General features: G+C 36.3%; 1 protein-coding gene across 6 annotated transcripts; it reads left to right on the top strand.

Annotated features, from left to right (window-relative positions):
- Positions 1 to 6,473: 6,473 nt before the first annotated feature.
- LOC132147616 (thyroid hormone receptor alpha-A) lies at positions 6,474 to 22,131 on the top strand. 6 transcript variants are annotated; one of them, XM_059557097.1, is made up of 9 exons: positions 6,474 to 6,670; positions 11,897 to 11,958; positions 14,380 to 14,480; positions 14,562 to 14,709; positions 15,514 to 15,719; positions 17,994 to 18,137; positions 18,569 to 18,827; positions 19,794 to 21,514; positions 21,615 to 22,131. In XM_059557097.1, the coding sequence occupies exons 1-8, from the start codon at positions 6,660 to 6,662 to the stop codon at positions 20,042 to 20,044; spliced, it is 1,182 nt and encodes a 393-aa protein (XP_059413080.1). In that variant the 5' UTR covers positions 6,474 to 6,659; the 3' UTR covers positions 20,045 to 21,514; positions 21,615 to 22,131. The 6 variants fall into 6 exon arrangements, with proteins under 6 accessions (XP_059413080.1, XP_059413076.1, XP_059413079.1 ...); XM_059557093.1 differs by having other exon boundaries at positions 6,474 to 6,724; XM_059557096.1 differs by having other exon boundaries at positions 6,479 to 6,670; positions 14,359 to 14,480.
- Positions 22,132 to 22,584: the final 453 nt, after the last annotated feature.

Genomic DNA, 22,584 nt, shown 5'->3' with positions numbered 1-22,584 from the left:
TCATTAATGTGTATTTGTTTTTCCTTTTTTTTTACAGAAAGAAGGATACTGCTTCAGTATTTCAGTGAAATAATTTTTGGAATATCTGCACTTCTTTTATATAGAAGGGTTGCTATAACCTCTCTTTCACACATCAAAGTATGTAGAAACATATGTGTGACAGGAAGGAAAGGTAAATTAAACAGAAGGAATAAGGGAAAAAAATAGAAGTTAATTCTATACCGACATCGATCCTTGTACATACGATCCCTTTTCTTTACAAAGGGACATTTTGCACACAATGTTGTTATTGTAATGAATTACAAATAAACGTAACCATTAAAGAACCTACTCAAAAATACCCCTTAAAAACCATGGCCAGTTACAACTTCATAAAAGTGCCTTTATAAGTGAGATCACATGCTGATCAGATGGCTGTCATCATATCTCCTGGCAAAGTCGAGAAGCTTTTGTTCTGATATCTGATTTTAGTGTTTGTCAGTGTTTGTTAACTGTAATATACCATAAATGAGGATTTTGGTGGTCCCTGTATGCACAATACACAGCTCACTTTTGGGAAGTTCCCATAGCCTACTTTCTGGCAGTGACTTCTCTCATTTGTTAAGGGCTTTGGTTGGCCAGTGTCTCAAAGAATGTCTTAAGCAGTGTGATCTCATTTCATCTGCTTTTGTAAATAGATAGTAATTTTTTTTTGTAAATGTATTTTTTTTTTAATTTCTTCTTACCACAAGTAGTTTTTGAGGTGTCTCAAACAATTCATCAGCTGACAGCTGTCACGTTTTCTGCTTTTATCATACTTAAAGTTATAGGGACGTAAAGTTATAGCTGACCTCAAGATAACTGTAAATTTCATAGTACCAAGTGTGAGTGTGAATCAGTTACACAACATAATCTTTTAAATTCCCTCTTTTGTGGGCTATTAACAGCTTTTAGGACTGTCTTTACTTGCCTTGGGGAAAAATTAAGATGAAAACAGTTTTAGGTGTTCAGAGTTTCAGTTTGACTGTCTTGTCCTCAGTTAACTTTAGTGAAAGACTCATCCTAGAATTTTGAGAGAGGGAGTGTCCCAGTCAGTGTTTGACTTTGCTTTTTTAATCGTTCAGTGCTTTAAAACATGAAGTATAGAGTTTAAAAACATCTTCTTAAAGTGTATTTGACAAATCTGCCACTTCACTGACATGGTTTTAGCTTTTCAACTACTGTACACAATCTGCCCAGACATGCATTTCCTGACTAATACCCACAGTATCATAGCGAAAGAAACAGACTCTGTGCTCAAGGCACTTATTTGAGTTTCTGTATTTTAATTCTAAACACACAAGGCTGGTTTCCTGTTTCTGCTCGCTTTATTTCCCCATTCAAAAATAAATGAGAGATGGAAAACGGGGCGAGGGGTCCACTTTACCAGGGAGGAAATGAGAGAGGTCAATTTTGTTTTGGAAATCCAGTCATTTTCTTGGCATCCCAAGAGTCTTCTTCTGCCAAAATCTGTTTTAGCCATATGGACACTGTGCATGGGCTGTATACAAATGTATGTCCTCTGTCCATACTTGAATGGTTTCAGAAAGCAACAGAATTTAAAGGGATACTCAAACCCAAAATGAACATTTTGCCATTAATCACGTACCCCCATGTCCTCTCAAACTCGTAAAAGCTTTGTTCGTCTTCGGAACACAATTTAAGATATTTTGGATGAAAACCGGGAGGCTTGTGACTGTCCCATAGACTGCCAAGTTACACTGTCAAGGTCCAGAAAAGTATGAAAAGCATCGTCAGAATAGTCCATCTGCCATCAGTGATTCAACCGTAACATTATGAAGCGACGAGAATACTTTTTGTACGAGAAGAAAACAAAAATAATGACTTTATTCAACTATTCCTTTTTCTTAAATTGTGTCCTGAAGACAAACAAACCTTTTACGGGTTTGGAACGTTATGGGGCTAAATGATTAATGACAAAATTTTCATTTTGGAGTGGAGTATCCCTTTAAGCTGCTTTCGGTCTGCTTAATTTTTTACTGGTTTTACAAATAGCAATTAAGCCAATTGAACCAGGAGTTTGTGGTCATCTGAAATACTGTTACAGGTTTTTTTTTTTTTTTTTAGTTGTTTCTGACTATTCAGAGTGTGTTCAAGGCTCCATGGTTGAACAATCAGATTTAAAGAATATATTTCCTGAGGGAAGGTTACATATGCAGCTGTGGCCAAAGCTGTTGCGATGCCTGCTAAACACACACACACACACACACACACAATCCGATTGTTCCATTAGAGTGACAATAGAAGCTATTGACCAGAACTATTGAATGGGAAAAGTTCAACTACAGTAGCTTCTTGAATAAAATTATTTATAGCATTCAGGTTGAAACTTTGATTCTTTACAATATGCGTGTAATGGCTAAATGAAATAAAACAATATGTCCTATAGCCTAACAATAGTTTTGTCTAAATAAAAGCTTGTTTCTGCCACGTGATTTAAAAAAGGAATTGCAACTTTTTTATAGAGATATAAACCCCCAATTCTGTCTTTTTTTCTCTCAGAATTGCAAGAATATATCTTGCATTTTTTGTATATTAAAGATTTTGTACCTTGCCCAAGAATTGCTCACAAAGTTCATGATTAGTGATATTTTATAATTAATCAAAAACTACTTTTATTGTTATTCTTAATAACATTTATAAAATAATGAGTCATATTCATAATGCATATTTATGGCCCTATGAAATCAATTTAATTTATTCAGTTTTTTTCCATTTAAATTCCATATAAAGTTTTTTTTTTCTGAACTCCATTTTAATGGTTAAATTAAATCTTATTAATCAAAAAGCATGTCTTGAAATCATGAAACGGGATTTAATAGTAATTTATTAAAAGTTTTTTTTTTTTTAATGTCATTTTAGGGCCCTACGAAATACTTTTATTTAAAAAAAAAAAAATCTGGTAATCAAATGAAAGCATAAAATATTCATTTAATTTTTCTTGTAATCCAATGAAAATTTAACCCTTTCAATTTTTTTGGAGTTATTATTCCATAAAAAATGTTGTTTGAATAATATTTGTATTAGTAGTAGTTGTAGTTGTAGTATTACAATAAGACATACATTATTCTGTTCAAAAGTAATATATTTCTGTTACCACTTCTACCACTTCAAGTTTAACCTGATGATTATCTTGATGGAGTTTTGTTTGTGTGATATGATGACAGTTTTTCTAAAATGAAATGGTCAAATGCTCATAAAGTTACTCTTAAGAGCATCTCAGGACATGTGTTTATGTGTTTATTCACCTGGAGCGTCACACGCACTCAGAGGTGGGTAGTAACGAGTTACATTTACTTCGTTACATTTACTTCGTTACATTTACTTGAGTAATTATTTGGGGTAACTAATACTTTTCGGAGTATATTTAAAGATGGGTACTTTATACTCTTACTTGAGTAAATTTTTGGGGAAAAATCTGTACTTTTACTTCGTTACTGTGGGCGACGCTCCTCTCGTTACTTTATCTTAATGCAATAAATGTTATAAATTCTTCAGTTTATTCCAAACGCGCCGTCTACTTTTCTCTGGACAATGAACGATGCCCATTCGCGAATGATTCATTCTTTTGAGTCAATTCTGTTCAAAGGCTTGATCAAACCAATTGGTAAACGAGTGAATTGGTTCATGAATCAGTTTGAATGATTCGTTCAGTTCCCTGCCGCACGCGTTGAGCGTCTGAAGTGGTTCACTCGGAGTTGTAACGTTTAAGAACAGAAAGAGCGTTGAAAACGTGGCTGGAACTGCACTGAATTGAAATCTGCAAAGGCTATTATTTGCTAGCGATGGAGATCCTTATTAGATGAACACCGCGTGTGCTGTCTACTGTTTAACAGGTAATAACTTGGGCTACATTCGATTACAGTACACGATACCTGTGACATTAGTTTGTTGTACGTGTTTGGCTTATAACAGAGGGGAGTCAAGTTGAATTAAGCTTCCAAAAGACAAAAAATAGCCGATTAAGATTTTATTAATTTTAATACAATCACACTGGTGCGAGTACGTTCAGCAAGTCATATCATCAGCTGCTAAATTCAGATCTGTGATTGCTTGCTGGCGCTGAGCCAGAGATAGATGCGTTTTTACAGCGCTGCGCATAATAACCAATCACACATGATTCTTTTGAGCTTATTAAAGCATTGGCCAATCAGAGGCGTTCAGATGAGTCATCGCTAAAATGCCGGTGCTTCCTTCACTCGCTCACTGACTGAATAGGCCTACCTCTTTCTGGCGAATTCTCTCGCAGGAACAACAAAGTGCAGATGTGTGTACGAATCTTTAATTAAGATATTGTTTTCACAGTGTTAACAGTTTCAGTGATTTTAATGGGAGTTTCTGAGAGTGATTGAAATCTAGACTGTCAGTGAAAATTATCTTTAATAATGTAAATGTTATTTGCTCTCTTTCTGAACAATGAAAGATTAGTAGCAATATTTATATCACATTAACTTTCAATGTTATAATTCACATTTAATATAAAGTCAGTCGTATTAAAAATATGTTATGGCATGACACCTATATCTGTTACTTAAGTAAACAGACAGGGTTTTATAATAAATTACATAAATTGGAGTAAAGGCTGATGAAATATATACATTTATACACGCACACATTACATACATTTTATCTATATATCTAAATAAAAATAGGCTCAGTATATATGACCCAAAGTAACTAGTAACTAACTACTTGAGTAGATTTTTTATCCGATACTCTTTTACTCTTACTCAAGTAACTATTCAAGACTAGTACTTTTACTTTTACTTGAGTAAATATTTCTAGAAGTACTTTTACTTTTACTTGAGTACAGTTTTTGGGTACTCTACCCACCTCTGCACGCACTTCAGTTTGTGAAGTAAACAAAACCCGGTGATTTTCGTCTGAGTCATTCATTCACAGCATAGACTGTACGATTCACACAGAAACACTGAGAACATGCAAGATTCGGATTTAAATGGGTCATATGATGCGATTTCAAGTTTTCCTTTGTCTCTGGAGTGCTGCAAGCTGTTCATGCATATAAGATCTGTAAAGTCTCAAACCCAAAGAGATATTCTTTCTAAAAGTTAAGACTCATCCATGCCTTCCTAAAGCACCTCATATAAACACGCCCCTACATGTCTATGTCACTGTGTTAGATGATTTGCATAACATGGTCCAAATATTTACTCAAAGAAAGAAGGCCAAACTTTTATTCTCGCTGTAGTATTGGTAGTGCACCGCCATGTCAAAATATAGTAAGGGGTGTAACATTTTCATCACATGCTTGAGGCATTAAGCCAATCACAACGCACTGGATAGCTGGCCAATCAGAGCAAACCTCGCTTTTCAGACAGATGAGCTTTGTAAAAATTGATGTGTTTCCGAAAGGCAGGGCATAGAGGAAAAACAATAATATACAGTATGTGGAAAATAATGTGTTTTTTGAACCTTAAACCGCATAAACACTTATCTTTTACCAAATACATAAAATAATATTCCTTTTAGCAACATCATATGACCACTTTAAAAGTCTTTTAGCAGCTTAATATTCACAGACACTAGCCCATTTCGAGACTATGAGTGAACTGACGTAGTTTAGATTTATTCGTACAAAATTTGGCAAATTCTATGACACTAAGAATCATACAGTAAATTCTATTTTAATGACTGGATTCCACAATTCCGTCCACGTTTTCCACATCGCAGGGCATCATAGGGCCCTACATATTGTTTGTATTTATGTAGTACAACGATTATTTATTAGTGTCAGAAAGCTAAAGTTATTAGACAATAGACATCAACATAATAATAAAAAAGCAACATCTCTGCTTACTTTATTGTAGACTGACTAATCTGAAGCCAGAGTCTCTAAAATAAGAGATTCAGCAGGTCATTGTTGTGTATATCACACTGATTCAGACTGAGGTGCTTTTATTGGCTGTTTAAGAACGTGAGATGCTAAGGTGTGACACGCAGGTGATAATGCATGAGCGAGGCGGAGAGAAGAACAGAAAGTGTGACATGCTTCACAAACCTAATCTCTAAGATATTTTTAATAAATGAGTAAATTAATCCCAAAATGGAATGATCTGATGAATTATTAAACACCGAGGTCAGCCATTATGGAATAACCCAGTTCAGCTTTCCTATAATAAGATAGAGGCCGAGTGGTTGCCTTGGAAACGGCAGATTTATTGACCTTGCATGGTGAAGCTATGTCGGCTTCAGAGCAAGAATGGAAAAATAACACTCGGGCGAGAGGGTTGAATGTTTATCAACTAGCCTTTTCCCTCTAATGAGAGCAGCTTGGCCTGAGCTCCGGGGCAAGAGGTCAGACACAATGATCTGGTGCACACATGCACCACCGTGTGTGCAAACTGAGTCACCGCAGCTTTACAAATGAAGTTTGGTGCAGCCTCTAGAGGACGGGAGCAGGGACTCTCTTTGTGCTAATTCAAGATGAATGATGTGTGTCTTTCAAACAGGTGTAAAGGCGTTTGATCCAGCGGCAGAAATACATGTGCGGGTATGTCACCATGAGCCGTCCTAAAGCAGCCGACGGATACTCACCCTGCGTATGCTGAGCGAAGCGGCGAGGGTCGGGTCCGCCTCAGTCTCCTGTGATTGGTCGCTGGATGGAATCAAGGTGAATGGAACACAAAGAGCAGGAGCTGAACCTGCCAGAGGGAGACGAGACATGGTGAGCTATCCTGTGTGTTTTTAGAAAATATGTCCGCTCTTAAAGCGGTAGTTCAGCCAAAAACAAAGATTCTGTCATCATTTATTCCTGATTCAAACCTGTATGACTTTCTTTCTTCTGTGGAAGATATTTTGAGAAATCTTTTAATGTTTCATGCTTGTTTGATGACGCTGAAAGTCAATGGTAACCAAAACTGTTTGGTTACTAACATTTCTTTTATGTTTAACAGAAGAAAGAAAATCATACAGATTTGAAACGACATGAGGGTGAGTAACGATGACAGAATTTTCATTTTAGGATGAACTGAGTGACTTGGTTGACTAATGTGCTAGTATTTGGAAGGGTTGAGATGACCAATAAGTGTATCTGCTTTGATCAAATAACAGACGTTTTAGAAAAACTATATTTTTTTCGAAAGTATTTATTATTTAATAATGTTAACAATTTTATTAAATTCTACACCAACAAGGTGCTTCATAAAAATAAAAAAAAATAAAAAAAATGTACATAGTATATAATTTTATTTAAAGTGCTGTTTTGATTAACCCTTTGTATATTTTGCAATAATGAAGAGTTACATTTTACCAAATTAACTAATAAATAATTGTACACTAATTTTACATCCTTCTAGACCTTTTTTGTACTTTCACAAAATGTATATAATAAAGCTTTCCAATCTTATTCCGACACATTCATAATAACAATCTTACAATAAATATAATCACCTCAAACATTATTATTATTATTATTATAGTATTTATTATATTCATATTTATTGTTATTATATAAATCAGAATAACAATTTGAGTGGAATAATAATAATAATTATTGTTATTATTATTATTATTATTATTATTATTATTATTGTATTATATATAATATAATATTATTTAAATATAATTAATAGTGTTTATTTAATTAAAAATCGTCATGTTTGGGTGTCACCAGCCACTCCTTGTTGTGGATATCCCCTGTGTTTAGATTTATTATTTGATCCACATCTCCACGTTCATTCCCTCCGACACAGTTTGTGACAGTATCGTCATTATACAAACGTATTTAACCACTCAGTGCTTTGACTGATCAGTCAGACCAAATTAACTAATATATAAGTATATAATAAAATCAAACATAAAGGATTATTATAACATTTACATTGGTCTAAGGAGTGACTGCAGCACACATGTGCAAGAAGTCTTTAACATCACCTAACCGAATGCAATTGTAATCCAGAGTGCTTGATGATTCATCAAAGTGTGTTAAATGTTTTACGATTAGATGATATGATTAGATATGAAATAAGACATAGAGAGTGAGATTATAGTGCATGAGAGAGAGAGGTACATAAGCCAGATGGGGCCACTGTGTAGCAAGGGACAATTCAGGACACTGAATCATTACGACAGTCGGTGGATTGTCTGTGATCAGTGTGTGTCATTGAGGCAGTGTGTGTGTGTGTGTTTATATGGAGCGTCCAAGCACGTGTCTCTCACATGTGCTGCCTCATGGTCGCGCCCTCCCCCAGACGTTCAGTTAGTTACTGCATGCGCACCACACACACACACACACACACACACACTCTCACACACACTCTCGCACACACACACACTCTCACACACACTCTCACACACACACACACACACACACACACACACTCACACACACTCTCGCACACACACACACTCTCACACACACTCTCACACACACACACACACACACACACACACACACACACACACACAAACTCTCACACAGTTCCAGGGGCCCTGTGGGTCAGTTGTGGGATTATTATGCAGCTAGAGAAGTTTCAGATGGTTCCCTGAAAGGCAGATTTGTCCTGCCTCGCCTCGACCCGTCATTTAATTACACCTCTGTAATTTGATTAGCAGAAAGTGCGCGTGAGTGAGCATTTAAAGGCTTATTCACTCTGAGTGTGTGTGTGTGTGTGTGTGTGTGTGTGCACTCGTCTCTCGGCTCCTCTCTCCTCGGAAGCATGTGTGGGAATTAAAAAGGAGGAAGTGGAACTTTGACGTGGATTTTGCTTTGATGTGTCATCCTCTCACGTGTAGCTTTAGCCACAAGATCCAAGAGGATAGAAACTCTCATTTTTAACTTGTTCATGCTCGCAGCTGTTAATAATAAAAGATGGTGTAATTCTTTTTATAATTTTTTTCTAGATGACTGCTAAAAATGTGTGGTGAGGTGCAAAAACCTGAGGAAATCTGGGAATAAAAGCATATCTTTGATTTAAAATGTTGAAAATCATATAACTTCTTTTAATAAAATGTTGTCATTTGTTTCCACTGTATATTTGCATGCATAAAAAGGTAAACCAGAAAAGAACATTAATGTTATTGTCAAATGTGTTGACAAAATTAATAAGAAATATAATTCTCATATTCACGTTAACATTAGCAACCATAATTTTACTGAGATGTATGTTGTTGTTTTTTGTTGTTGTTGATGTTCTCATTGTAGTGATGCAGTGTTTGTATTTTGAGCCCAACTCGAATCTCCAATTCAATAAAGTAGACCATAACCTTAACCTTAACAGTCATCAACATCATTGTTATTGTAATTAATATTGTTTTTGTTATTATTTTTATATAATAAATACAAATATATTATTACACATTATATTTGTTATTAATATTTTTTTGTTATCCTTTTTACATTATAAATTAAATGTTTTATTATATGTTATAGTATTATACTAAACTATATATATATATATATATACATACATACATACATCCATACACTCGTATTTTGAACCATAATCTGTGTGCATTGAATTGATTCACTAAAGATGTAAAATGCTGAGTTTACTGCTCTAACAAAGTTCTGTTGATGATTTATGCATGAACGTTTTACGTTGAAGAAAACAAACTGAACATGAGTATCTGAAGTATGTGTAAAAGACAACAGTGCAGATGGCAGAGGGCCCTTTGCAGCGAGAGAGTGAAGAGGAAGATGAGAGTGGAGGGTTAGTGATGCAGGAGAGGTGGGGCTCACAGGGCTGATGCACAGGAGCCGTGGCAGGAGGAGGAGTGTGTGGAGAGGGAGAGAGGAACGGGATAGGGTGAGAGAGAAAGAGAAGTGTCGTCCTACCAGCTCAGAGTCCCTGTTACCGCAGATAGATTGCGGACAGCTTTGCGAGAGGAGGGAGACGGCAATCATGCACATTTTACAGCCCCAATATGTCAACAGGTTAGAATATAAATGTTTTTTCTCCATCCATCCCATTCCCTCTGTTTGTTCAGTCTTGTCTTTTGATGCACGGGCAGATTGTCAGTTGGACTTAATACTGTGCTATCCAATAGAGAGAAGTCATTTCATTATTGTCAGTGGTTGGATATCTTGTGTGTGCGTGTGTGTTTAATGAAACTCAGATCCCATGTGAGTGATAATGCGGGATTGCATTTGAATATGTTGCATTTAAGTTGTTTGCAATGTTTGCAAGCATGTTGTAGGCTTATCAGATTTGTCATGTTTTGGTAATTTGTAATATAGCACTATCTTCATGCAGGGAACTAATAACGTGACACTTGTGTATATACTAGGCTGTGTGTTGTTGTGTTGAGCTCTATACACACAAGCATTGCCTCACATCATCTGGACTCTGTTCTGGTTCATGGAGGTGTGTCGGGTTCATTTGTTGTACATCACTACTGAGTTCATAACCTCCACACGCAGACAGAGTCTTCTGTTGTTGTTCACTGAGGAGCTTGCATGAAAGTGTTGCTTATGTATTTGATTGTGGTTTTGGAGTCATCATGACAGTCACATGAGTTTAACATATGAAACCGGTTTGTGGTTTGGTCTGTTGCTGATCCTTTAGTTTTACATGGTCATGCCACACTGTTGATAAACAAATTACTGCGGTCAGCTGAGGTAAATAATGCAGTGTGAGATTATTTTAAACAGCGCCACCATGTGGTCACCACATGCATTTATTCTGCATACTTACTTAAAGGGATTGTTCACCTAAAATGAAAATGCTTTCAGCATGTATTCACCCTCATGTCATTCCAAACATTTACATGTATTCATTTAGCAGAAGCTTTTATCCAAGGCGACTTACAATTAACAAATACATAAAGCGATTCTTCTTAAAGAGGCAAACAGACACAGGAAGTGCTCGTAATACAAAGTTTCAGGAATTGTTCAAATAAGTACAAGCTAGAAAGGGAAGGAATACATAAAGAGAAAGAGAAAGTTTATATATATATTTATGATGAAGTCAAGTAGAATCAAAAGAGATGAGTTTTCAGCTGTTGCTCAGACCTTTATGAAAGACTTTCTTACGTGGAACACAAAAGATGTTCTCAAGAATGTTGCCAGCTGAACAGTTTTGGTTACTGTTGACTACCTCTCACAAAAAGACACATTTCTCAAAATATCCTAATTTATGTTCCACCGAAGGAAAAAAGTGTTTGAATGTTTTGGTGTTAAAATAGTCTTTAAATGTCTATTCTGCGCTTAATATGCAGACCAGCTGTAGAAAGTCTCTCATTATAGTGTTTGTTTGAAGATTGTGACTAGCCTGACAGCATTGGTGTGAGTGTCTGACCAGTGACATACACGTGGAGTGTTTTTGCATTGTTGCATTTGATGATTTCTATTTTTACTGTTAGGCCTTACGATATGTACTGTAAAACAATGGAATAAATTATGAAATTTTTTAAAGAAATAAATACTTTTATTTGGCAATGATGCATTAAATTGATCAAAAGTAATAGTAAAGACATTTATAATGTTACAAAAGATTTCTGTTTCTCTTTTGAAATTTCTATTCAAAGAATCCTGTATCATAGTTTTCCACAAAATATTAAGCATTGATTGAAATTGTTATGAAAACATGTTAAATTATAATATGTTAAAACAAGTTATTTTTTATTCTAATAATATTTTACAGTATTAAATAAATTAAATAAATAAATACATTTGTTTTAGTGTTCTTACTGTATTTCAGTATTTGTATTTCATTACTGAACAAATAAATGCAGCCTTGGTGAGAATAAGAGACTTCTTTCTGTAAAAAATATAAAAAATCATACCAACCCCAAACTTTCAACGATATTTAACAATGCCAATCTTGTGAAATAGAAATAGAAAAATAGTTTCTGATTTTACTGTACACTTTTTTTCCCCTCTCCTCTTTTTCTCCAGGTGGCCGGATGGAGTGAAGAGAAAAAGAAAGAATAGTCAATGCTCTATGAAGAGCACGTCTGGTGAGGATTTTACATACGGTGTCTCTGCAGTCTAAACCCCAGCATTTTGCCCAAACATAACCCCCTCTGTGTTTTAAGACAAACAGATTTTGAATGCAGCTATCAAAAATAACTATTAATATCTTTGAGAATTGTTAAGAATGATAACAATAAATATATATATATATACAGGTCCTTCTCAAAAAATTAGCATATTGTGATAAAGTTCATTATTTTCCATAATGTAATGATGGATGTAATGTAATTAAACTTCCATATATTTTAGATTCATTGCACACCAACTGAAATATTTCAGGTCTTTTATTGTTTTAATACTGATGATTTTGGCATACAGCTCATGAAAACCCAAAATTCTCAATTAATTTCAATTAATTAGCATATCATGAAAAGGTTCTCTAAACAAGCTATTAACCTAATCATCTGAATCAACTAATTAACTCTAAACACCGGCAAAAGATTCCTGAGGCTTTTAAAAACTCCCAGCCTGGTTCATTACTCAAAACCGCAATCATGGGTAAGACTGCTGACCAGAAGGCCATCATTGACACCCTCAAGCGAGAGGGTAAGACACCGAAAGAAATTTCTGAACGAATAGGCTGTTCCCAGAGTGCTGTATCAAGGCACCTCAGTGGGAAGTCTGTGGGAAGGAAAAAGTGTGGCAAAAAACACTGCACAACGAGAAGAGTTTACCGGACCCTGAGGAAGATTGTGGAGAAGGACCGATTCCAGACCTTGGGGGACCTGCGGAAGCAGTGGACTGAGTCTGGAGTAGAACATCCAGAGCCACCGTGCACAGGCGTGTGCAGGAAATGGGCTACAGGGGCCGCATTTCCCAGGTCAAGCCACTTTTGAACCAGAAACAGCGGCAGAAGCGCCTGACCTGGGCTAAAGAGAAGCAGCACTGGACTGTTGCTCAGTGGTCCAAAGTACTTTTTTCGGATGAAAGCAAATTTTGCATGTCATTCGGAAATCAAGGTGCCAGAGTCTGGAGGAAGACTGGGGAGAAGGAAATGCCAAAATACCTGAAGTCCAGTGTCAAGTACCCACAGTCAGTGATGGTCTGGGGTGCCATGTCAGCTGCTGGTGTTGGTCCACTGTGTTTTATCAAGGGCAGGGTCAATGCAGCTAGTTATCAGGAGATTTTGGAGCACTTCATGCTTCCATCTGCTGAAAAGCTTTATGGAGATGATTTCATTTTTCAGCACGACCTGGCACCTGCTCACAGTGCCAAAACCACTGGTAAATGGTTTACTGACCATGGTATTACTGTGCTCAATTGGCCTGCCAACTCTCCTGACCTGAACCCCATAGAGAATCTGTGGGATATTGTGAAGAGAAAGTTGAGAGACGCAAGACCCAACACTCTGGATGAGCTTAAGGCCGCTATCGAAGCATCCTGGGCCTCCATAACACCTCAGCAGTGCCACAGGCTGATTGCCTCCATGCCACGCCGCATTGAAGCAGTCATTTCTGCAAAAGGATTCCCGACCAAGTATTGAGTGCATAACTGAACATAATTATTTGAAGGTTGACTTTTTTTTTTGTATTAAAAACACTTTTCTTTTATTGGTCGGATGAAATATGCTAATTTTTTGAGACAGGCATTTTGGGTTTTCATGAGCTGTATGCCAAAATCATCAGTATTAAAACAATAAAAGACCTGAAATATTTCAGTTGGTGTGCAATGAATCTAAAATATATGAAAGTTTAATTTTTATCATTACATTATGGAAAATAAGGAACTTTATCACAATATGCAAATTTTTTTGAGAAGAACCTGTATATATATATATATATATATGTATATATATATGTGTGTATATATATGTGTGTGTGTATATATATATATATATATATATATATATATATATATTTTTTTTTTTTTTTTTTCAGTATTTTTCTGAAACAGACAACGTGTCTGTATTTGATCAGATTAATTGAGTTCACAGTTCAACATCGTCCACAGATCTTTTTGGAATAAACTAAAAATACTGTTATCATCTCCTCACCCTTGTAATTCTCGAAACGCTTATGACTTCCCAGAACACAGAAGGAGTTATTAACAATATGACAGTCAGGGCTGGTGAAGTGATATCTCGTAGTATGTGTGTGTGTGTGTTTGTGTGTGTATTCCCTACATTATGGGGATCAAATGTCCCCTCAAGGATGTTAATACCAGTCATTTTTTACATTGTGAGGACTTTTTTTTGGTCCCACTGAGAAAAATAGCTTAAAGTGAAGTTTTTTGAATAAAAATGTGGGATGATTTGTGTGAGGGGTAGAGTTAGGGTATGTTTGGACAGTATAAAAACCATTACGTCTATGAAATGTCCCCATTAAACATGTCATGGGTGTGAATGTGTGTGTTCTGCTGTAACAACCCATCTCCTCCTCTTCTAGTGAAGATCATCTCTGTTCCAGGGTATGTTCCCAGCTACCTGGAGAAAGACGAGCCATGTGTGGTATGTGGGGACAAGGCCACCGGCTACCATTACCGCTGCATCACATGTGAGGGCTGCAAGGTGAGATTTCCAAGCCCTGAACCGCTTGATAATCATAATCAGTCTGTACTCATGCATTAATCTGCTTTCTTCTATTCCCAGGGTTTCTTTAGGAGGACAATACAGAAGAATCTTCACCCTTCCTATTCCTGCAAATATGACAGCTGTTGCATCATTGATAAAGTCACCCGCAACCAGTGCCAGCTGTGCCGCTTCAAGAAGTGCATCTCGGTGGGGATGGCCATGGACTGTGAGTGTTCACACGCACACACACACACACACACGTTTGCTTGGCTAAATGAAGACATACTCTAGATTAAGTTTTTTTATATTAAGCTAATAAAAATGACTACAGACTAACCCAAACCCAAATTTTATTTTATTAAGGATATTTATATTTAATATTTATTTAGTATTGGGACCAATTCTCACTATTAACTAGCTGCTTATTAGGATACATATTACTAGCAAATTGGCTGTTTATTAGTACCTACAAAGCATATATTCTGCATGATCATATTCCTGTTCAATGTCTAAACTTAACAACTACCTTACTAACTATTAAAAAACAGTAATTAGGAGTTTGAGGCAAAAGTCATTGTTAATAGTCAATAGTGACAACTGGACCTTAAAGTAAAGCGTGACCATTTTAGTTTTTTTTTTTTTATATATATATATATGTATATATATATTTTAATTTTTTTTATTTTAGAAAATACTTTAGTGTCTGAAGACTACAGAAAATGTTTTCCTAATGTTTAAAATTTGTATATTATAAAGTATAAAAATATACATGTATATATGTATGCATTTTGTTTATTTATATATAAGACCTGCTGATTTTATTTATTTATTTTCCAAAGTATTAATTCAGTACAATCTGATGGTAAGATTGTCTTTAAATGACATTGTTTCTCAAAAAATAAATATATAAATCCGGCCTTTAAAAAAACCCTGCTATAATCTTCTTACACATAATGACATTACATAACATTGCTTGTCATTTCCTGTTCAGTACTGAGAGTATTAAATGAGTGATTCATGTCCCTGGCAGTGGTGCTGGATGATTCAAAGCGTGTGGCCAAGAGGCGTCTGATCGAGGAAAACCGGGAACGGAAGAAGAAAGAGGAGATTGTGAAAACTCTGCACAATCGGCCTGAGCCCACCGTCTCGGAGTGGGAGCTGATTCGTATGGTGACGGAGGCTCATCGCCACACCAATGCCCAGGGCCCTCACTGGAAACAGAAACGCAAGTTCCTAGTAAGAGCCCTGGTTGTGTCTGTATGTCTGTGATCATGTGAAGTCACTTCTTCATCATGGCAACTGTGTTTGAATGTCAGAGGTCAAAAAATAAACAACTGGTGTTGTTACACAGAGTGGTCTGTCAGGATTTGAGAGTAGCTGATAATGACTAAAGAGCACTGGATTGACCCTCAAACAATCAGACAAATCAGTTTGAGGATAGATGGATGGATTCTTTAGTAATCAGAGTTTGGTTTGCTTGTCTGTTCTGTGCTCTAGTGGATCTTACTAAGTTTGCTTGAGCTCAGTCTAACCAAATGTGAAAACGGCCTTCGGTCCTGTTTACAATACTCCATTTTCGTGCTTGGAGCGGTCGAATGATGTACTGTATCTATGGGTACAACAATGAAACGCAACCCCAAAGTTTTCAAACTAAAACTGGGTCTGCAGTGTTTTCAAAAGTCTAAGGTTTCGTCCTGGAAAACGGCAGAATAGTGTAAATGACAGGCGTAACCGTAGCAAAATGAATCCGTTTTAAATCGAAAAATCCCTAGTGTAAACGTAGCCTTAGAATGGGTTAAGAAATATAAACAAATTAAAAAGAAAAAAGTCGGGGGTCATTTTGTGATTGTTTTTCAAAGAAATATTTTATCATCAAAATACGAGGAAATACAGTAAAAACAAGAATGCTGTGAAATATAAAAATTTAATAACGGTTTTCTGTTTTAATATTTAAAAATGTCATGTATTCCTGTGATGACAAAGCTGAATGTTCAGCATCTTCAGTGTCATACGATCCTTCAGAAATCTTAACATTTTGTGGAAATGGTTTTAATTTTGCAGGATTCTTTGATCAATAGAAAACTAAAAAGAACAATATGTATTTGATGTTTTTGTAACATTATAAATGTCAACACTGTCATGTCTTTTGATGCGACATCCTTGCTGAATAAAATACGAACTTCTTTCACATGAAAAATAACTGACCCCAAACTTTTAGTGTTTTAAAATAGTAGGCTAGTAATTTATTTATTTACTTTTTTAAGAAAATACACATACATCTCACTTACAGTTTTTTACAATCGCTATGACAGTTTTTTCAATACCTTTAACAAGTTTCCTAAACTCTTAACACGATTAGCACAACATCCGTCTTTGTAGGCTATACAATTAACAAATTTCTTGTTGCTTTGATACAAAATGCATAGAGTTAACACACATTTAAAATGCTTGAACTTCTTTTACAAGCTCGACCAAGGCATTTTACTGGCCAATTGCTTTCATACTTTATGTCAGAACAGATAACATCATGTTCTAAGACTAACTTACAACTAACTTACAAACGTAGAAGTTTGGGCAGATTAGATCACATTTACTGTATATATTTACTTTTTATTCTACTGTGGCTTTTTCTGTTCTGTAAATTTAGTATTTTCACATAATGACATAAATTATAAATAAATGACAGCTAGATTGCATTTTTTTTTCTTGAATTTTTGTTTTCGCTCCTTTTCTAATGTCCTGTTGCAAATAAAGTCTTTACTGCAGCAAATCTGTGTCTGTATATTTTTTTTTACATAAACTGTAAATTTTATAAAGCTACTCTGAGATTCAGCTACTCTGCAGATGCGATTCATTCATTTTTTGTATTGAATTTCTGCAGCAAAAAAAAACAAAATGCATGCATTTAATAAACCCAACCAAAAAAAATGTACAGAGGCTTCAAAATAAACTACAATGCAAAACACAATCTATGATCAATACAATATACTGTCTATTGTATAAGGGCAGACCTGACACATAAAATAATGCAGTTTCTGTAATTTCAGCTAATGATAGTGTTTTTATTTTATCATTGTGTTATGATTGACTAAATGTTCCTGTTTGAAGAGAACATGTGTTAGTGTTTTGAATAATTATTTGATTTTGAAACATGTTTGCAGTGTTTTGTTAGACATAGTGTATTGTGTTAGTTTATTATTGTATTTTGAAAAGTAGTTTTGGGGTTTAGTTTACGATGCGTGATTTTGAGCATGAAATTAACCGTTTTGCCAATTGTGTGTTTTAGGTGTGTTGGTGCGTTAAGAGTTTAGGAAACTTGTTAAATGTATTGAAAAAACTGTCATAGCGATTGTAAAAAAAAAAACTGTAAATAAATGCTGGTAAAATGAAATGTATTTCTTATGGTGTGGGCTGTAAATAAGCAGGAAAAAGAGTCAATAGAAACATCTGTCAGGTTATTATTATTATTTTTTTTCTCAATCCAAACCTCTATGTCGGTCTGTCTTTCAGCCAGAAGACATCGGGCAGTCTCCAGCCCCCACATCAGACAACGACAAGGTCGACCTGGAGGCCTTCAGTGAGTTCACCAAGATCATCACCCCTGCCATCACACGAGTTGTGGACTTTGCCAAAAAGCTGCCCATGTTCTCCGAGGTCAGTGTCGGTGTTTCCAAATACTGCACTCCACCGCTGTGAAAGAGCAATTGTGTGCTCAGCTCCAGCTGTCACTGTACTTCCTGAACCTAAACTGCATATCTGTATCTGTGTTTGTGTGTGAATGAAAAAGGCTGGCCTTATTAAAACATTGGCTTTGATTAACCGCTGTTGCTGTGCTTTGAATCACTTGTTATTTTGCCACTCTAGTCGCTCTTGTGAACACATAATGATCACAAATCATCAGTTGTTGACTTGCTACATTGGAGGACATTGAAGCCTCCAGTTAGAGGCCTTTGATTGTGCTAGGAATCTCAAAAAACGATTTAAAAGACAGCAATCAAATAGTGGTTCGTCCTTGTTTTTGAGCCTTGAGTAGTATCACACGAACAGCAATGATTTGTGCTTTCCTGTCTTCCACTGGTGTCCAGCTGCCCTGTGAAGACCAGATCATCCTGCTGAAAGGCTGCTGTATGGAGATCATGTCCTTGCGTGCAGCGGTGCGGTACGACCCCGAGAGCGAGACACTGACCCTGAGCGGGGAGATGGCTGTCAGTCGAGAGCAGCTGAAGAACGGAGGGTTAGGAGTGGTGTCTGATGCCATCTTTGATTTGGGCAAGAGCCTGTCACAGTTCAACCTGGATGACTCGGAGGTGGCACTGCTGCAGGCCGTCCTGCTCATGAGCTCAGGTGAGGGGTCTTAGGAAGATCCTGGCATCATTTACTCACCTTCGTGTTGTTTCAAACCTGGATGAGTTGTTCCTTTTCTCCCACTGAACACAAATGAAGAATTTTACATTTGAAATTGTATTTATTTTTTATTGTTCACGGATCATCTTGTCCTCCGCTGCAGCTTTCCGGTTTAAAAGATTTGATGTAAGTTTGACAAGGCACACAAACGAATGACGTTTGAACTGGGAAGGAGGTTTATCAGCGAATCATTACTTTCTGTTGGTTCCTCTCACAATTCGTCTGTATAATAAGTACTTCATTTTCAAGTGCTTAGAATACAGTTCCATTCAAACATTTGGGGTCAGTAAGATTTTTTTATGAAGAAATCACAATTTTATTCAGCAAGGATACATTAAACTGATCAAAAGTGACAGTAAATACTTTTATAATGTTTAATTATCTATTTAATCTTAAATTTATTTTATTTTCAATTATTTATGTTTGTTTTTGTTTTTATATATATATATATATATTTGATTTATTATTTACAAAATATCTTTATGGAACATGATCTTTACTTAATATCCTAATGATTTTTAAGCCTGACTACGTACTTCCGCTCAATTTCAGTTCTCTTCTGTACTCTTCGGTACCCTTCTGTTACATTTAGGATTGATTTTAAAGTACTTTTACTCGTATATAAGTCACTAAATGACCTAGGACCGAAATATATTGCAGATATGCTCACTGAATATAAACCTAACAGAGCACTCAGATCATTAGGATCGATTCAGTTAGAAATACCAAGGGTTCACACAAAACAAGGGGAGTCCTCCTTTAGTTACTATGAAAATTACAACATATGGGTTTGAATCCGCATGAGAAGGAGTAAATGATGATTTTTCATTTTGTGGTGAACTAGTCCTGTCTCCTTCCTTTAACTTGACAGTCACTTTAATATTAGTTTGGTCTTCCATTGCACAGATCGTTCCGGACTCACATGTGTGGAGAAGATCGAGAAGTGTCAGGAGATGTACCTGTTAGCATTCGAGCACTACATCAACCATCGCAAGCACAACATCTCACACTTCTGGCCCAAGCTGCTGATGAAGGTGACGAACCTGCGCATGATCGGCGCCTGTCATGCCAGCCGCTTCCTGCACATGAAAGTGGAGTGTCCCACAGAACTCTTCCCCCCGCTCTTCCTCGAGGTCTTCGAGGATCAGGAGGTGTGACCGAGAGCCACAGGGGAACCCGGGGAGGGAAAACTGATCGTCAATTTGTTTTCGCAAAGCATTTGTATTTTTTGCATCCTCATGCAACGCCGAGCCGGGACATGCACTTAATATTGCACCATCAGCTTTGTCTAGGATATGTTTTGGGTTGTCGGCCTCCACATCTTTCGACAGTCACCTGCCATTCAGATTCCTCCCACAGACGGACAAAAAGCTAGCATGCATCAACCTACCTCTCATACCTTGACATACCTCCCAACCTCAGAAGGAGCTTATTTTAAAAGCGTGACGAAGAAACTCACACATTCATAAGCCAATTCCTAACCTGTTTCGGAAACGCTAGCTGTTGTTGTAAGTACAGAGGAAACGTCTGTGAGCAACATCGAACACCTACAGTTGGGCTCTACACGATTAACCTAATTTTCCTCTTACTACAGTAGTATTTCAGCATTTATCTTCCTCTTTGCACACATAGAATATCTCCTGTGTGAACATAACTGTGTGCATTCGTATACATACATAAATATGATGTGTGAACTTCTCATACCTCATATGCACCAGCATACAGACATACATGTAGCAACATGTCCATACATGTATGTATGTGTACTATTCTGCCTGCATTAACACATTTATCTTCTTACAATGCAGCGTCTACAGTCCTCACATAACTACTTATCTTCCATATCCACTTGAATGTTACTTAAGCTAAACATTTTGTGTCCTCATTTTCTGAATAGCCTCTTGTGGCTTTCCGGCGTGTGACCCATATAGCTGTGGTGAGGTATTTCCTCCTGTATTCATCTGTCCTAGTGTTGTCCGTTTGGGCAGACAGATAGATGTACACATGTATTAAGCCATACGCTGTGGTTTGAGACACATGCATCTCCATGTTATGGCCTTCAGATCGCTCATTGTGCTCCCACTGACCTGGCTCATCAGATGGCTGTACCATATGGTATTACATAGAACTTCAGAGAATACTGTGGCATTATTACAAAAACATGGTAGTGCCATGGTATTTATTTTAGGGGAATATTACCCCTGAAATCCATCCATCATACCATTTATGTTGACAAATTAGAAGCACAGGGTCGTGAATGATTCCTGAACATCTGAATTCGACAGATGAAAACAAAAATAGAAACTAAGGGTTAGATCATAAGAGTGAGAGGTTACATTGGGGCTAAACATCAAAATAACCACTTCACCAAAAAAGACGTTGAGCAATTTTCTATTTATTTAATTGTGTTATATGGAAATATGATTAGATACTAAAATTATTTTAGTATCGTATTTTAAAATGTGTTCTTGCTAGATTGTTTCACACATTAATCTCCATTGTTATTGGAGCATTCAACTCAAAACTCAAAATTTGAAAACTCTGTCAACATTTACTTATGCACAAGTTGTTCCTGTTGAGCACAAAATAAGGGCCCTCATATATCAACAGTGTGTATGCACAGATGTGTGTGTAATGAGTGTGTGAGCACAGTTTCATGCAAAGTGTGTGATCTACCAACTTGTACTTATATGTAGGAATGTGTGTAAAAATAAGGACAAAATATAGAAACTTTTCTACACACTGTTGATAAAAGAGGCCCCAGATATTTTGGAGAATGTTAGTAACCAAACAGTTGATGGTACCCATTGACTTCCATAGTATGGGGGGGGGTTATCCTGGGCCATCAACTGTTTGGATACCAGCATTCTCCAAAATATCTTCTTGTGTGTTTGACAAAGGATAGAAACTCATACAGGTTTTGAACAAATGGACAATGAGTAAATGATGACTGAATTTACATTTTTGTGTGAACTGTCCTTTTAAATCAAACAAATAAGCTTCATTTCAACATTTCAAGCTGCAGTTTCATCAGTTAATTACATCAAGCTCATTCTTGGTTTGTTGTGAAATTTTTATACAGAATTACAGTTAGCATGAAATGAAAATTCACAACATCAGTTTTCTAAATGCACGTTATTAATGGTTTTGTGAACTATTCATTTGTGCAGATATGCATTTTCAGCACTGTTATGTTTAATCAAAATCATATACACTCAGATGTGTCACAATACAGAAGGAAAGATACGTTGCTGAAAAACGGAAAATCTGAAAAATCTAGTTTTTGTTGCTAAATATATTATATAATTTCAGGGGTTCTCATTAGCTACATCTCCAACATTTACAATAATAAAAAAAAAATAACTTGCAATAAATGACTTCAAATAATAAACCTTATTTATAGGTCGTCAGGGAAGTTCTGTAGTTGTGTCCGGAGAGGTCAATTAAAAATAGAAAGGACTTTTAGCCCCATTGTACCCTACATCTTTGCTGACTTTGAAAGTAGAGAACTTACAATCTCCACACCCTTCTTGCAAGAGGAAATGAAATGAGTGTCACTTACCTGTCCATGTCTTCAAACAGACTCTACCTCACCCCTCATCTGTGCATCACAGTCTATAAAGCACTTTTTGCCACTCACCTGCTCATGCATAAATATTCCTGCTTAAACCTGTACATAAAAATGCACAATTACACA

The sequence above is a fragment of the Carassius carassius genome, chromosome 1 (genome assembly GCF_963082965.1).
Source record: "Carassius carassius chromosome 1, fCarCar2.1, whole genome shotgun sequence".
Lineage (NCBI taxonomy): Eukaryota > Metazoa > Chordata > Actinopteri > Cypriniformes > Cyprinidae > Carassius > Carassius carassius.
This window is presented reverse-complemented; position numbering and strand designations above follow the sequence as displayed.